Source organism: Oryctolagus cuniculus, chromosome 4, assembly GCF_964237555.1.
Source record: "Oryctolagus cuniculus chromosome 4, mOryCun1.1, whole genome shotgun sequence".
In the NCBI taxonomy this organism is placed as follows: domain Eukaryota; kingdom Metazoa; phylum Chordata; class Mammalia; order Lagomorpha; family Leporidae; genus Oryctolagus; species Oryctolagus cuniculus.
The window spans coordinates 67,956,956-67,974,515 of record NC_091435.1 but is presented as its reverse complement, the minus strand read 5'-3'; the positions used below and the strand labels follow the sequence as shown (position 1 = coordinate 67,974,515).

General features: G+C 41.0%; 1 protein-coding gene across 45 annotated transcripts in view; it reads right to left on the bottom strand.

The window, feature by feature from the left end:
* Nucleotides 1–17,560, bottom strand: part of PHLDB2 (pleckstrin homology like domain family B member 2) — a 237,420-nt gene that overhangs the window by 41,937 nt on the left and 177,923 nt on the right. For 34 of the 45 annotated variants that reach the window (XM_017347099.3, XM_051859336.2, XM_051859335.2 and 31 more), the window contains 3 exons: nt 14,616–14,759; nt 13,463–13,600; nt 863–991 (listed from right to left, as the gene is read on the bottom strand). In XM_017347099.3, coding sequence (XP_017202588.3) covers nt 863–991; nt 13,463–13,600; nt 14,616–14,759 — 411 coding nt within the window. The remainder of the gene's footprint in view (nt 1–862; nt 992–13,462; nt 13,601–14,615; nt 14,760–17,560) is intronic. The other 11 variants (XM_051859339.2, XM_070072082.1, XM_051859347.2 and 8 more) reach the window with 1 other exon arrangement.

Genomic DNA, 17,560 nt, shown 5'->3' with positions numbered 1-17,560 from the left:
TTTTTCCTATTCTCGTGGAAGGATGATTGCTACTCACTTAGGCCAAATTACTATTGTGTGACTGCTTCCTCAGGGTCACAGTTGATGTGGGCTGCAGTTCAGGGCTGCTGTTTAACAACCCATAGCCAGTTGTCAAGGGGCCATGAAATATTAAATGACCATGCCAGCATTTGTAAAACTATCCACCTAGGATGTCTCATTTTCAGCAGATAACAGGCACAGTTGTGTTAAACACTGCTGACATTAAGAACAGGACAATACACTGATCAAGGATAGCTAGAAGACACACCCTACATAAGTTTTTAAAATTTTGAAGCTCCTATGAAATGCTTGAGGCCATTAGCAATGCTCTGTGTCTTGGACCTTGGTGTTTTATTGTTGTAATCCTGCTAATTAAGTTCAATGTCACTAAGCAGCAGAAAGAAAAAGAAAAACAAACAATGAGTAACATGATCATTTTTGGACAGGAGTATAAAATCAAACTAAAAAAAAAAAATTTAAGGGCAAATAGTACTCACAAAGCAGCAGAGAATGCAGGAAAACATGTCAGTTGATTTAAATGCTGCAATCTTGATGTTGGTTACAAGTCAGGAATAGCTCCCTTTTGTTACAAGAAAAATGATTCCAGAAATGTTTTTGCTTTAAATTTGGTAAAAGATTCTAGCAAGGGATTTTTAACTGATTAGCATGGAATAAAATATACTGTTAGCATGCATATTTCTATTTAAAAAGGAATGACTAGAAATTATGCACATTTACTCTTTGTGAAGTAGTCAGTCACAGGTAAGTGGAAACTTAACTGAAAAAGATAATAAACAAAAAGAAAAACAACACAACTGGTGCATTCCTGTTTGCTACTGACCCTCTTCAGTTGTTGCTGTAATTGTTCCCTCATGGACTCAGGACAATTGTCCAGCTGGGTCTTCTGCTCGGAGTAAAGCTCCTGAAGCCTCTCTAGTTTTTCCCTTTCAGCATCAAGCTTTACCTTCTCCTGAAGTTCAGAAATCAGAAAATAGAAGAACAGAAATTACCTTCACACCCCAAGCAGCCGCTAGTGCACATTTCCTACGCTCAACACAAATAAACACACACAAACGCTGGATCTTCCAAGGAATGTAGCGACATATCTTGTTAGTGGCTAGGATAAAAGGGCATAACTGGAAGTTAAGCAAAGGGGGTCCGGTTCCTGCATTCTCACAACATAGTCCACTTGGCTGGGTATTGACAATGACCCCCTTTCCTTATTTCCTGCCACCATGTTACTAAAGTAGGGGAAGCAATGGCAATATTGAATTGGTCAACACAGAACAGAAGAAATGGAACCAAATTTCTAAGTTAGCCTTACAGGGAGTCATCAGTCAGAGAAGCAGACAAAGGAAAGGGGCAATTACCTGAAGCCATGTTCCGATTTGCTAAAGGCATTAGCTAAGCAAGTTTTGAAAATTACTGAAATTTTGCTATTTTGTTCACAGCTCCAAGGAACTCCAGGTACATCAACTGATATTCTGGTTACCTGAGACATTGCTAGCTATTTGGAAAATGTCAAAGCAAAAGCAATTAAAAATGTTTATGCCAAGGAAAGCATCTAATTCAGGAGCTGAGAGAGCTAGTAAAAATGCAGGACTAACAAAGTTGCAAAAGGAAGTAATATTAGGCAGCTCAGATGTACCAAACTGTGACACTGACTACAGAAATACACATTTCCTACAATGACCAACATAAATAAATTGAAACATGGACTGTGATAAAAAGAACATAGCCACAGGTCAGAAAAGGGGGAAGAGAGGAGAGAAGCAAAAGAGAGGAGTAGAGAAGGGAGGAGAGGAGAGGAGAAAGAAGAGGGGAGGGGAGGGGAGGGGAGGAGAGGAGAGGAGAATCAAATCCCTCCCAAGTCACAAAGGGCCAAGTGACCTGAATTTGTCCAGATTATAACAGCAAATACTTTGACACAGTGATTTATATGGTCTTATGATGCTACTTCTGAAATCTCGAAATGTAACTTCAATTTATTTAGTGCCAATCTTCCTAACATATATTCCCTTTATGATGTTGGAACACTTAATGCAAATTTTAGACATGATTCTTTTCTTTGTGTAACAGCTCAGCCCTAAGAAAGCATTGCATGAAGCACTATGACTATTTGACCTCCAGTAAGTAAAGTGGTCAGCGCCTTACCTTCCTTATGTTCATTCTGTGTTAACCGAAAGAAATTAAATTAGCTTCTAAATATATCACAGGAGAACTTTTTTAAGGGACAAAATTCTCAAATAGTTCTATAAAATTATCCTTATTCTAATTCCTTCACTGAAATGCTCATGATTTCTTGTGTGATCATATATTTAGATTCTTTATAACAGATGTTATAGGTTTAAATTTGAAACTATAAACATCAATGCCTATACTAACTTACTTGAGTCTCCATTTTTTACTTTAATCTTAAAATTTCAAGGATATTTTAGAAATGTACACTTAACATTAACATTAGAAACATATTTTTTCACAAATAATTAATCACCCCAAAGTGAAAAATCATAGAATCCTATTTTATATATCAATTGCAAGTGATTTTATAACAACCTAAATTTTAACAGACCACAAAAATTTTCTTTATCTTTAACAAGAGTGACTTTGCTACCTGTGTACATCTGTTGTTCAGGGATTGGAGAAAGTAATAGTACTATCAACAAAGAAAAGGATCCCAAGTGTTAACTCACAGTAAAATTGAATACAATAGTACTGGTTAGATTTGGGCTTTAGTTTCCATTTCTCCTTAATAAATCCAACAATACAGAATGCTTTCTGTCTTTTGGCTAAACATAGACACACACACACACACACACACACACAACCTGTATTACTTGGTCTTCTGTTTGTAGATCAAAGATTGCACTACTTACACAGCCAAAGAATTTTATCTGAAAAGAATTCAATTTCTAGATGCTGTTGCTTTATCATCAGATTTTGTAGCAACTCTGATCCAAACTAAATTTTTTAAAAAGAGAAACTAATCATTACAATTAAATATCACACATGCACAGCCCTAAAATGTATGTGAACTAGAAAATATTGATGTAATATTTTACAATGTGGAAAGCCACTGACCTAAAACACAGGTCTCAAATCTGAAGAAATGACCAACTTCCTCTGATGTTTTCCATGATTTAATTGCTAATAACAAACAGAATTCAACAACTAATAAAAAATACCTTATGTTTACATAGTGTCTTCCTTCTGAGGTGCTCAAAATGTTTTATTATTCCATACAAGGGTGCAGTTAGAAGAATTACACAAGCAGGCACCATTAGAACCTTCCGCAGCTTCCCTGTGGTTCATTAGTACCGCTGTGACCACTATCTAGGTCTCCAAGCAGAAGCTTAGAGGGGCCAAATTTGGGCCAAAGGAAGTCAAGGAGGATGAAAGAAAGACTAGTGGCAGGCGGGCCCAGCCATAAATCACACAGGGCTGTAAGGGCCAGCAGTACAACCACTCGGAGCCAGAAAGTAATTAATATCCCTCTCTCCTGTATACTACCCAAGAAGTTTTCAAAGGAAAATTAGCACTAGGCAAGTAACTAATTATCACCTTCTACAGGGAAGGTAAAATCAACAAATGAGACTGCACTTGAGGGTTCAGGGATTCTTGCTTTTCACAGGTAAAATATTAAAAGCGGGTGTTATTCCCTTTACTCAGATTTAAATTAGAAAACTCACCTACCTACTATAGGCACCACAATATTTTCCAAACACTAAAGAGAGCATAACTTTTTTTTTTTTTTAAGATTCATGAATCTATTCTCAGGGGATAGACAAACTAAAAGGCATTTTTAATAAACATAACCAACTTCACTTTGTTGACAAAATATCACAAGGAATGCTTTAGGAAAATCCAGATGTATGTATCAGAGGGCATCTATAAACCAAGAGCAGGAGGTGAATTCCCTAGAGATGAGCCGTTTCTGTTTGTGCTGTTCTCACACTGACGTGACCTCCTTGATGGACCAGCAAACTCCAGCTGGGTCACAAATTCATTGCCAATTCTGCCAATTTTGTATATTCACCTAAAGTTTCATATTCACATATGGCCAAAGGAAAATTCTTCCTGGGTAAGTTAAGGTAGAAATTCGTATATAACATCAGGTCTATCACACCATCCATTGGAGTTCATAGGGGTTGGTTTCAGGTCATATCACCTCATACAACATCCATGGATGCTGAGGTCCCATGTACAACATTTAGTGGGTTTTGCATATAACCTGCACATATCCTACCACATACAGAAAACATGTCTGGATTACTAATAACACCTAATCCAATATAGGTGCTAGGTCAATAGTAACTATGTTTTATTGTTTAGGAATTCAAGACAGGGCAAAAAGTTTGGACATGTTCAGTATAGATGTACTTTTTTTTCCTGATTATTTTCAATCCTGGGTTGGTTGAATGCATAGATAAGGAACCCAAGAACAGAGAGGGCCAACTGTACCTTAAATCATTTCTAGATTATTTATAATACACCAAGCAACGTAAATACCATGTAAATAGTGGTTATACTGAATTGTTCAGAGAATAATAACTAGAAAAAAGTCTGTATATGTTCATGTTTTGTTTTTTGGAATATTTTCCATTCTTGGTTGGTTGACTCTGTGGATAGGGGAGGGCCTGCTGCATTTATTTCCACAGTTGGCTGTTTGTTCTTCTAGTCAACAAAGCTAAATGAGGATTGGAGGCAAGGAAGAGAAGCGGGTACTTGAACAAGGCCCTCATGCATCATGGCCCATTTGGCTCAGCTGTCCTTAGCTCATATTGAACATTAGAGTAATTTCAGTGAGTTTTTTTTTAACAAGTTTTATTTTTAAGTTATTTGAAAGGCCGAATTACAGACAGAGGAGGACAGAAGCCGAAGTCAGGAGCTACTTCCAGGTCTGCCATGTGGGTGCAGGGCCCCATGCACTTGGGCCATCTTCTGCTGCTTTCCCAGGCCATTAGCAGGGAACTGGATAGAAAGTGGAGCAACCAGGACTTGATATGGCACCTATATGGGATGCTGGCATTGTGGGCAGTGGCTTAACCCTTTACACTACGATGTCGGCCCCTGGGTGAGCTTTTAAATATATTTATTTCCCAGGTCCCAACTTACACATAGATCCAGAATCATAAGACTTAGTAACAAGCACTTTAAAAATCTCTTCAAGTTTCCTAATATGCACCAAGGTTGAGAACCACTGACAGCCAGCCAGTAACAAGTTTTCTTTCTTTTAAGTTGTATTCTTGAAGGAAGAAACTGAAACTTAATGTGCTAGCTGTATTTGAATTCCAGAAAATTCTTGCATATCAAATGCATTACCTTTATCTGATAAGCAAAAGCTTCATAGTTACCTTGAAAAGATTATTAATTTATTATACTGTAGGGCTGCCAGATAAAATAGAGGACACCTAGTTAAATTTCAATTTCAGATGGAAAAAAATGAGTCTTAATAACTAAGTGTGTCCCAAATACTCCATTGGACATAATTATACTGAAAAAAGGTAAAAACATAATTGCAGTTTAATTGAAATCCAAATGTAACTGAACTTCATGTATTTTGATTTGCTAAAGCTGACGATTCTATTAACTTGATAAAGATTTTCTTAAAAATTAAGGCCCATCTTTGTAACCTCCAGTTTAGCACATAATTCATCACACACGGCACTTGGGCCACATTTCATGAAATGCTGGGTGAGATCAGAAATTGATGCAATTATTTGTTAACCATAGTTCCTAAGCCATCATTTTTAAGGAAGGCCCATCCAAAGTCCTCTCTGAGAATCTCTTTCCTTCTACTTCCTAAAGCTGATGTATGGTATGGGAGGCAGGCACCCTTATAGGTTCATAGATATGGCAATTATTTTAGGACCATAATAATTTTCTGAAATTCTTTTTTTTTAAGATTTATTTTATTTATTTGAAAGACAGAGTTACAGAGAGAGGTAGAGACAGAGAGAGATGTCTTCCATCTGCTGGTTCACTCTCCAGATGGCCGCAATGGCCAGAGCTGCGCTGATCTGAAGCCAGGAGCCAAGAGCTTTCTCCAGGTCTCCCACGTGGGTGCAAGGGCCCAAAGATTTGGGCCATCCTCCACTGCTATCCCAGACCACAGCAGAGAGATACATAGGAAGAGGAGCAGCTGGAACTAGAACCGGTGCCCATATGGCATGGCAGCGCTTCAGGCCAGGGTTTTAACCCACTGCATCATAGTGCCAGCGCCTGAAATTCTTTTTTAAAACAGCTATATTGGGGCTGGTGCTGTGTCAGCAGGTTAAGCCTTTTCCTGCAGTGTCGGCATCCCATATGGGTGCTGGTTCAAGTTCTGGCTGCTCTACTTCTGATCCAACTCCCTGTTAACACACCTGGGAAAGCATGAGAAGATGGCCCAGGTACTTGGACCCCTGCACCCACATGGGAGACATGGAAGAAGCTCCTGGCTCCTGGTTTTGGCCTGACCCAGCCCTGGCTGTTGCAGTCATTTGGGAAGTGAATCAGCAGATGAAAGATCTCTCTCTCTCTTCTCTTCTCTCTCTGTATCTCTGTCTTTCAAATAAATAAATAAATTTTAGGAAAAAAATGCTTTATTGAAGTGTAGTTACTGTATAAAAGAACCGCACATGTTGAATGTATTCATTATGATGAGTGTAGACACATGCATATACTCATGATACTACTTCAGATGAGAAGTGTTTCAGATTTCACAATGTTCTCCATTTTACAAAGATAACACAGTTCAGATAGCTCATATACTATGGCATTTCCTGGGAGGTGTGGGCATTCCCCTTGAATCAAGCACGCTACAATTTCTGTAGCTGCACATATGAATTTTCAACCTTGCTTTTCTCCCTCACAAAACATTCCGGATTTTGGAACTACAGAAGAAAAGAGTATGGACCTGTGTGTCAGCAAATGGTGACTGCTGACAACTCTTTCTCTGCCTCGAAAAAGATGCAAATGTCTATTTCTTCCCGGGATTTTTTTTCCATGGACTTTGAGATTTTAATTGTACAGTTGGGAAAAAAAAAAAGTTGGAAAATCAGAGCACTAAGGACTTGTGTCATCCACCATCTACCAGAAAAAAATATCCCTAATCTGGAATCCTGTTGATTTAATCCCCAGATTCCACACTGGAACTCACTTCCTCTAGCCAGGGAGCTAACTTTGAAATGCAAGATAGAGGCAGGGGAAGGGCTGGGTCATGTCTGAACACTGACTGTGACCTGGCAAATGCTCTTCACTCAGCAGGCATTAGCACCTTGCTGAAGAATTCTGAGCTGGGCTCACTGTCTGCCCCTGGCTCTACAGGAAGGATGGAGAGGAAATAACAGGCACTTTGGCAAGATAATAATGGGGAGTAAGATTTAACCGTTTTATACAGTGATATATATTTATTGCAGAAATATCAGGAAGTCAAAGAATTTCAGATTTCACTCAGGAACATGTTGTAGGATATGGAATAAGCATCAGTTCACGCTTTCAAGTGTGTTTAGCTATAAAACTGTGTATGCTGAGATGGCTACGGAACCTCCCACGTATCTGTCTAGACACACAAAATACCTGTCCTCAAACAAAAGGATGGAGTGAGCTTTAGGATTCCCAACTGGGTCACAGATACAAGACTTCAACAGAACCTCTCCTTAGCCACCTTCTTTAATTTTATACAGCTGACTTTTGATTTCTGTAAGCAGAGTACAGATGAAACACAGATAATCCAAACATAAAGGCAATTGAAAAGTTATTTTTAATTAAATTTTTCATGTAAAACCAGAAACAAACCTACATAACCTGATGTATACATCTATACCTTCTCAGCAGTTGTGGAAAACTGGGCTTTGCCCTGGGAGCGGGGGTGGGGAGCAGAAGGAAAGGGAAGCCAATTCTACAACTGGGCTTCATGGTGCTGGTGGCTTTCTTATTCTTTTTTTTTTCTTTTTAATTAATTTATTTATTTGAAAGGCAGAGTTACACAGAGAGAGGAGAGGCAGAGAGAGAGAGAGAGGTCATCCACCCAATGGTTCACTCCCCAGTTGGCTAAAATGGCCAGCACTGTGCTAATCCAAAGCCAGGAGCTTCTTCTGGGTCTCCCACACGGGTGCAGGGGCCCAAGCAATTGGGCCATCTTCTGCTTTCCCAGGCCACAGCAGACAGCTGGATAGGAAGAGGAGCAGCCGGGACTAGAACCGGCGCCCCTATGGGATGCTGGGGCTTCAGGCCAGGGCGTTAACTCGCTGCGCCACAGTGACGGCACCTTCTTTCTTATTCTGTCACCAAGCCCATTAAACTGTAAGAGTTTGCTAGGCAAAAAGCAACCAACTCCCCTCATTTCTTTCACCTGAGCTGTGAGAACACAAAATTGTCTCTTTGTTTACTGTTTCACCAAACAAACATCCCTGCTGGGACGATGTTTATCATTAGATACTTGTATTTGTCCCAGGCTGATCCATGCTCATAGTGGCTCTATCTATGATGTGGCTACTGTCTAGAACACAACAGACAGGTGGCCTTGAGCTTAGGGCCACATGGGAAGAGGCGTATTGATGCTTTCAACAGCTGTACCTGTAAGAGCATGAAGGGCCAACCCAGGGAACCACTGCAAAAATACTCAGTAAATACATAATAAAAGACATTGTCTATGATTTATGTTGTATATATAATTATGTCTGGAATTTATATTGTATGCAGTTACACAATACTAATGATGTATGATACACATTAATTTATTTATTTACATGTTAATTAAATATGCAAAATAAAATAATACAAAATCAGCTATAAGAAACAATACAAGACTTGAGAGCCAAGGAAATCATTTCAATAATTTCACACCAAGACTTGAACTCTGAGGTGTTATTTAACCTTTTTCTTCCTGTGGCTCCACGCCTTGTCTCTAAAATCCCAGGACATCTGAATCGGAGCTTGCCCAACAGGGATATCTTTTTAGGTGTTACTTTTCTCATTCCACAGTTTATATGTGACCACAGCAACAGGTGTGTGTGGAAAGGAAACGTGATCCAAAAGGGCAAAGGCCACTTCCTCCTTCTGTCGTATGCTCCAGCTTGAGTGGCAGTGTGATTACAGACCCACGGCATGTGCACTTGCGCAGCCCACTCCAGCTGTCCCGAAACTTGGCCACACGTAGCTCTTTGGCAGGTGTTTGGCTCAGTGTTTCTGCCAAGGCCAGCCTAGACGAGCTGTGAGCAGAAGAATCTAAGGACAACACTCCTACAGCACACTGGGCAGTATTTTAGCACCTACTACTAGAGGCTGGGTAAATTGTGGATGGCAGGGCCTTTCCCTATTTCCTAGGCTAGAGAGGGAAATAAATATCTAACAATCTACAAACAAATGTAAATTATAAGAAGTGAACTATTGGGGCCGGCAGTATGGCGCAGTGGGTTAATGCCCTGGCCTGAGGCGCCGGCATCCCATATGGGTGCCGGTTCGAGACCCGGCTGCTCCAATTCCAATCCAGCTCTCTGCTATGGCTGGGAAAGCAGAACAAGATGGCCCCAGTCCTTGGGCCCCTGCACCTGTGTGGGAGACCTGGAGGAAGCTCCTGACTCCTGGCTTCGGATCAGCGCAGCTCCAGCTGTTGCAGCTATCTGGGGAGTGAACCATCAGATAGAAGACCTCTCTCTCTCTCTCTCCCTCTCTCTCTCTATGCCTCTCCTCTCTCTGTGTAACTCTGACTTTCAAATAAATAAATAAATCTTAAAAAAAAAAAAAAGAACTACAAAAGGGCTAAAAGAACAGCAGGAGGAACGTAATCTCAACTAGAAAGGTCTGGGAGGACTTTTCTAGAAAACCGATGCTGAATCTGAGTCCTAAAAGACAGAAGCAACGAGGCATGGGAAATGAGGAAGGGGATTCCAGGCAGGGAGAATGGTCTCCATAAAGCACCTGGGGTGGGATGGAGGATGGATCTTTAAATAAAGGGGAAGAAGCCCATGGTGGGAGTGGAGTATGAGGGGTTAGTGCCTGATCAGTTAGGAATTTATACCTATTTTAAAGTGGTAGGTCACAAACCAAAGTTTATGATCTAGTCTCTTTTTAAAAATCACTCTGGAGGGCCAGAAAGTTAAACTGCCACTGGACACTAGCATACCAGATTGGAGCGCTGGTTTGAGTCCCACCTGTTCTGCTTCCAATCCAGCTCCCTGCTAATGCACCTGGGAAAGCAACAGAAGATGGCCTAAGTATCTGGGCCCCTGCCACCCACATGGGAGACCCAGATGGAGTTCCAGGATCCTGACTTCGGCCTGGTCCAGCCCTGGCTGCTGCAAGCAGTTGGGGAATAAACTAGTGAGTGGAAGGTCTCTTTCTCTTCCTGCCCATCCCTGTTTCTTTGTCACTCTACCTTTATATAAAAAAAAAAAAAAACCTTCTTTTTTTTTTTTTGTTCTGTAAGTCACCCTTGCTGCTGTCAAGAAAATTGATTATAGGGAAGCAAGTAGAAAGGGGACAAAAAAAGAGATTTTGATAATTTACAAGAGAACATTGTTGGTAAAGATGCAAAGATGCGAAGTAATTGAGAAATATATTGGTAATGAATTCAGTGAGGGGATGATGGAGAAAGAAGTGTCAACTTCCAGGTCTGTGTCTGAATGTGTTGATAGGTAGAGATGTGAATTCCTGGGTGGTTACACTGGAAGACGATGAGCCATGGATGGAATGCAACAGAGGCAGAAAGGATGGGGGCACACAGGGCAGCACTGGGGTCTTTAACAGCTCTAACAGGAGCAAATGTGATGGAGCACCGAGGTCTAAGCGAACTGTAATGGGAAGCATGGTTAACTGGAAAAATGAAGAGGAGATACAGAGGACCCAGAAAATTGCTTGAAAAGATTAATTATTGATGAAGATAGAAAGTAGTAGCTTATTTTTAAATAATAATTTTTAAAAATGATCTTGACATGCTAACAGTAAAAGCCCAGGGAGAAGGGGGACATTGGTAGTGGGGTAGGAGGAGGGTGAGCAGAAAGACTGAAGACCTCAAGAAGAGCGGGGCGACATGCAGAGCACATGGATAGGGACTGGTCTTTGATACAAGGAGGGAACCCTGAAAATTCTAATTTCTCAGAAGCACAGATGGTGAGATCACCTCTGGCCCACAGGGAGGAAAGGAGGCCAGAGGTCTGAACAGAGGGATGATATGAAACAGTTGTGCCATAAAGTGGTAGACACACTGGGGTGGGAGTTTGACTTAGCAACTAAGAACCTGGTGGGTGTGCCCATGTCCCATGGCAGAGTGCCTGTGTTTGACTCCAGGCTCCAGCTCCTGACTCCAGCTTCCTGCTAATGCGGACCCTGGGAGATAGTGGTAAGGGCTCAAAGAGCTGGGTTCCTGCCACCTGTGTGGGAGACCTAGATTGAGTTCACGGCTCCTGCCCCTTTGAGGCATTTAGGGAATGAACTTTTGGATGGGAGTTTATTGTTTTTTTTTTTTTTTTTTTCTCTCTCTCTCTCTCTCAAATAAAAAGAATGGTTTTAAATGGTAGGAACACAATAATGTCATCAAGCAGTGTAGAGTCTCTGAGTTTTGCTGTTAAAAATATGTAGTAGCGTCATTGGGTCTACTGTTTGCACTTCCCTCATCCTTTTCTGCAGTACTTCTCCCAGAGCCAGTTTCTGCCATTTTTCACAGCATGTGATGACAGACAATAATCCCACCTGCCAAGGCCAACTAATCCCCAAACAGCTGCAAGAGCTGGTTCGATACTTCAAGCCTCTCCCATGCACAGCCTATTCAAGCCACCGAAACAACAACAGGAAGGTTGAAGGGGCCTCTCTGCTCGCTTCTGTCCATGTTCCTGGAATTCCACCTCTACCTTAGATCTGGAGACTATCACCCAGCTTTCCCTGGGAAGTGAGATGCAGCACTCATTGGCTTAACTTGCTTTACTTTTGTGTAGGGTCTGATGCTAATGACTGATAGACAAAGAGGATTTATAAGCCACACCATATGTGGACTACACAAAGATAAACAGCCACATGGATGAAGGAAACTGAAGGGCTCACAGGGAACCTGACAACCCATTTCTAAGCCCTACAAGTTTTCCAATATGACTTAAAGAGTAACAAGATAACTATGATATCACTTAGTTTTACACTTAATAGTAAAACACTACCAAGTACCAAAAAAAAGACATCTAATGCCTCCAGCAAAAGCTTCTTGCTATATCAGTGCAGAATCTTTGTAAGGCATAAGCCATTAAACTCCATCCTCCTGCACTGCAGACTTAGACAGTCAATCCTTGGACTTATTGTTGAGATTCTAAGGAAAAATATAGCCACTACTCAAATAGATTTTTACCATTTCAAAGTCTAAAGGTGGAATGAGCACATATGCAATTTAATATGTAAAGCTGTGCATCCTAATTTTGACATGCAGGCAGCCAAGAAATCAACGTGTAGCTTTTACTCTGACTTCCATTTCTGACAACATCATTTTGGGCTCCTTCTCAGGCACCAGGGTCAAATGCTCTTATTTATCCGTCTCAAATAAACAAGAGCCTAAAAAGGAAGTCTCTTTCAGCAGGAATTCTTTCCACATATGACCACTAGAGCTTACTCAAACTGAAAAATTGTTTTTCTCAGCATAGTGGGGAATGTGATGGGCAGGGAAGAATGTGTTAAAGCCCGTTCATTTTTTTGCTTTTCAAATGGGAATTTTATTTTTACTTTTAGGCTTATTTCAGCTGCAACTAACTCGGAATGGAAGAGGAATGTACAGTATTTTCCAGACAGGGGGAAAAAAATCTCATAAACAGACAAACCAAAAACCCAACTACCATCCTTAATTCTAGAATTTGTCTTACATTCCTTAGTGGCGATCAGCTGACATTCAGGTTGTTGTCTGAAATGTATAAGCAGGATCTTTCCCAAGGGAAGTGTCCTGTGGCTCACGGACAGACTTCACTTGGCACTGTGTGAGGACCTCTGGAAACCTCAATGCGTTTGTCCAAGAGCAGTGCACTTGCTTTGAGGACAACAACAAGGCAGACATGTGAGATGAACAGTCCCCATTCATCTTTTTAACAGCAAAATGGAAAGAAATGAGGCAATTCTACTTGCATATACTTTAGCGCACCCTACAAAGCACCAGTGATCAAGAAATCAAGTTCAGTGGAATCAGAAGAGCACAAAGCTGACAGGGGGTGGGGGTGGGAGTGTGTACAGTGGAGAGCAACTCACTCTTCTCAAGGCGGATAACCTGCCATGGGTATCAGCCCTACATTCACCCAGGCTCTGCTCTCAGCTCCAGTTGCTCACTACCTGACAGCTCCTAGCCTGGGATAATGTTATGTTCCCAGGGCCACTGTGTCCAGGAACATGCTACACAAATCCAAAACCATGATCAAGCTATATAACATTTAATTTCCATCAATTAGAACCACTGCTTTGCCCATAAAAATTGCATTCAAACATTTTCTTTTACCTTGGTCTTTTCACCAACAATGTTCTTTTCCAGTTCGGCGATCTTCCGGTTTAGATGATCCAAAATCTCCTTCTCCTTCATAAGTTCAGTTGTTTCAGATTTCTGTTCTCCATCCAAAAGAGCACATTCCATATCCAACTAAGGACACAAAACAAAACTCAGAAGGGATTCACCCTCAGGGACTTCTCAGCTGCCCACAGCAGAGGGACATTTTTAACAGCTACAAATTTCAAGAAGCATCACGGTTATCAGTCATTCCGTGGGGTCTAAAGAACATTCCAGAGAGCCCACAGGAAACTCAGGATTCCTGTGCTAGAAAATATTTGTAAAGAAAACTATGTATCTTATCACATAACGTTTCTATTACCGACCCTTTACTGCTTACTTCTGAAAAACAGTTTGCGTATTTGCTTAGATTTGGGCTCAAGTACAGACCACGCTGGAGCAGTCACGTCTTTGTCCCCAGAGCACTGAAGTGAAAGTGACCCCAGCCCAGCACAGGAGCTCTGCATTCCTAGCAACGCCAGCAGGAGGGGCTTCCAGGGTGCACAGATGACAGGTGAACAGTCCGCTTACTACTTATGGGGCTGTCGGCACCAGTGGTGAAAACAGGCATGCAGATTCCCCCTGGGAAGAATTAGGCACTTCCTCTCACTCCACAGAGGTAACATGAAAATGGCCATGGACTTCTATTGGTTGTAGAATGTGAGTATATCTGCTCTCCAGTTTGCAAGCCTCCAGAAAGCTGGGTCTGTTTGATTCATGTGTGAACCCTGCACTCCCCAGAAGTACCGACATGACCTTGAATTTACAGAAAGCATGCTCAAAAAATGTTGGTTAGATTTGAACGCAAGCACCTAAATACTGGGTATCTCAGTTTACAGAAAGCATATGCAGTTATGACAAAGTTAGCTACACATAAAGTACATTAAAGATGCCTTCAAATGTTTACTCATCTGTTTCAAAAACAACAGAAAGAAAACAGGAATGCAAAAACAAGGGCATGTTTACCCCACACATGGTAGGTACCCTTGAACAAACATTAAATCAAGTTGACTTCTAAGTATTTGGCTTCCAAGCCCTGTGCCCAAATAAGCAGTAATATTTTTACGTTACAGGAAAGAAGGGGAAAAAAGGAACTCAAGGTTTATACCTCTCTGGAAGATTCATCCATCTGGTCATTTATATCTTTGATTTTTTGTTCAAGCTCCTCCAGGTTGTTCAGAATTACTATCCGGGCATCTTCCATGGCGGCCAGCTCCTGAGCCCTCTGCTCTTCACTTACACCCTCTGGGGTCTGCAATTCATCAACACAGAAACAGATATTCACACTTCAGTTCTAGACTACCCCAGCTTAAAGCTGCAGGCCTGGTATTTCCAGACCCATGCAGATTCTAAAAGCATTCTTGTGACTGTTTAGTTGGAAGTCTGACACATTTTTCCCATAGAAACGGTGCCACACTCAGTGGTTATGCTATTGGGTACATTCAAACACAACTTCAATTCACAAATGCATACCCTTACAGAGCTAAAATAACTCTGGGCCCACATTGTGGTGCAGTGAATTAAAGCCCCATTTGAGACACTGGCATCGGCATCCCATATGGGAATGCCAGTTCGAGGTGTGGCTGTTCTGATTCTGATCCAGCTCCCTGATAACGCACTAAGGAAGGCAGCAGAAGATGGCGCAAGCGCTTGGGCTCCCACTATCCAGATGGGAGACATGGCTGGAGTTCCAGACTCCAAGCTTCTGCCTGGCCCAGACCTGGTTGTTCAGCCATAAAGGGAGTAAACGAGTGAATGGAAGATCTCTCTCCACACACCACGCTGCTCCCCTGGTCACTCGGCCTTTCAAATAAATTAATAAATCTCTTAAAAAAAAAAAAGCTAGAATAACTAGAAGGTCATACAAATGAGGAAGCTGTGGTATGTGGAGATTGAAGTGATTTCTCCAAAGTTTTGAAGTTCAGCACAGCAGAGAGCTAGAATCATCTTCCACAGAGATCTCCCGGGCTCACAGCTACTTTCATTACAGGCTTCGTGTTCTTCCACATCCAAGCGGGTACCTCTCCTACATAGCCTCTTAAATCTCCAGACTACCAGGGTTATCTGCATATGAGCATGCATGCTTATTGACTTCCTTCCAACACAAAGTGGGATATCGAGGGTACATAATTTTGGCATCCCCAACTGATTTGAAACTATACCTTCAATGTTACCTGATGCTTTGTTTTTTGTCTTAGTACACTATTTACTGCCTTTGTTCCATTGACCTTCCTATATAAAATACTAACCAGGCCAAATTGGCTTTTGTGACCTAAAACAGGACACTGGCCACCTTTCATAATATTGTTTCATAGAAATGTTGAATTTCTTGGCAAGGAATGAGAAAGTCAAGAAACAAAGTGAGAGTACTTGTTTACATCCTTGAACAGAGCTAGTGACAAATTCCCAGGAAAGAAAGGAGTATTGTAGTTCACACAGATAAGAAGAAGAGAATGCAGTGAACTAAAAATACCCTCTGTTTTCTAGAAGTTCAAATTTTGGGTTATCTTGGGTGTTACCTGGTAGAGGCCAATCTTTCTGTAAGTCAAGGGTTGCCAATATTGGTGTATCGCTTGTAAAGGTTTTATGCTTCTAAACAAAAAAACTAATTCTGCATCGGTAAGTAGATAACTATATAATTTGTGTTGGAAGTTGGAAACAGCAGTCCAGTTAATTATTGAGGGTTACTCACTAATTATTGGAAACATATTCAAATTAATTAAACCATAAAAATAACTAGACCTAAATTCACCAGCTTCATTTAATCTGTTGAACAATTCTGGTGCTAACTTTCAGAAGATATCCATCAGGTCCTGCTCTGTACTCCTTGCCCACGGTCATAGTCTGTTTTCTTTACCCAACTTTGCAGCTCCTTATGGAGGTGAAACAATTGAGAATTTAATAATGTCAGGTTGGTTAGAACAGATATGCAGGCTTCCCAGCTTTGACATTTATCTTTTCAATTTCCATCTTAAATCCAATGTCTTATCAACCAATAAAACAACTGATGACCTTTTTGTCACAGACAATGAAGCTCACTATCCCGATACTTCAGTGCCTGTTTTAGGCTATGAGGCGTGCCTGTAGCAGTAATGGCATTCCAAAATCACAGACCAGTAATCCCAGCAGGAAAGCCTCCTCAAGGCCAGTATCCTGTTGGGTCAACATCACATATCATGTTTCTACTTCCAACACAGATTAAAAATATCTCTCTCACGGGTGGAAGTAAAGCATTAAGAAAAAACAAAACAACTGGACAATCTGCAAAATCATGAACTTCTTAAGTAACTGCTGGGGTGAGGACTGTTAATAGTCAAAGGGATAAGCATCTGCATAACTCAAAGTTTTTAGGAAATTAATCACAAATAAGTATACTTAATAACAGACAACTCACAAGGCTGTTTATGGCAATAAATGCTATCTAGGAAATGCCTATGGAGGTTTGTTTTCTGTTGCTTGTAAGAAGCAAAATCTCAAGAGACATCTTAAAAGTAAATTCATTGTGATAGAATGGGTGAAAATACAGTAATCTTGTTTACTTGTTTAAGTGCCCATAGAAATGCATTTATTTAAATATAGACAACTGTATTCATATAGTCATTTTTAAGACAAAGAATATTTAACTACACTGCACTCTTGAATTATAATGCTTTGAAACAATATTTTATTTCTAAACAATACAACAAAATAAAATGAAAAAACATAGGCAATAATGACCAGATGGCAATATTTATCAAAGCTGCACAGAAGGGACACCACTGCCCATTATTTAGAATATGTATGTAATTTTGTTTATTAATCAAATAAAGAATTTTTTGTTGTTGTTGTTGTTGTTGTTGTTGTCTTGCCAGGCAGAGTGGACAGTGAGAGAGAGAGACAGAGAGAAAGGTCTTCCTTTGCCGTTGGTTCACCCTCCAATGGCTGCTGCAGCCAGCGCACCACGCAGATTCAAAGGCAGGAGCCAGGTGCTTCTCCTGGTCTCCCATGGGGTGCAGGGCCCAAGCACTTGGGCCATCCTCCACTGCACTCCCGGGCCACAGCAGAGAGATGGCC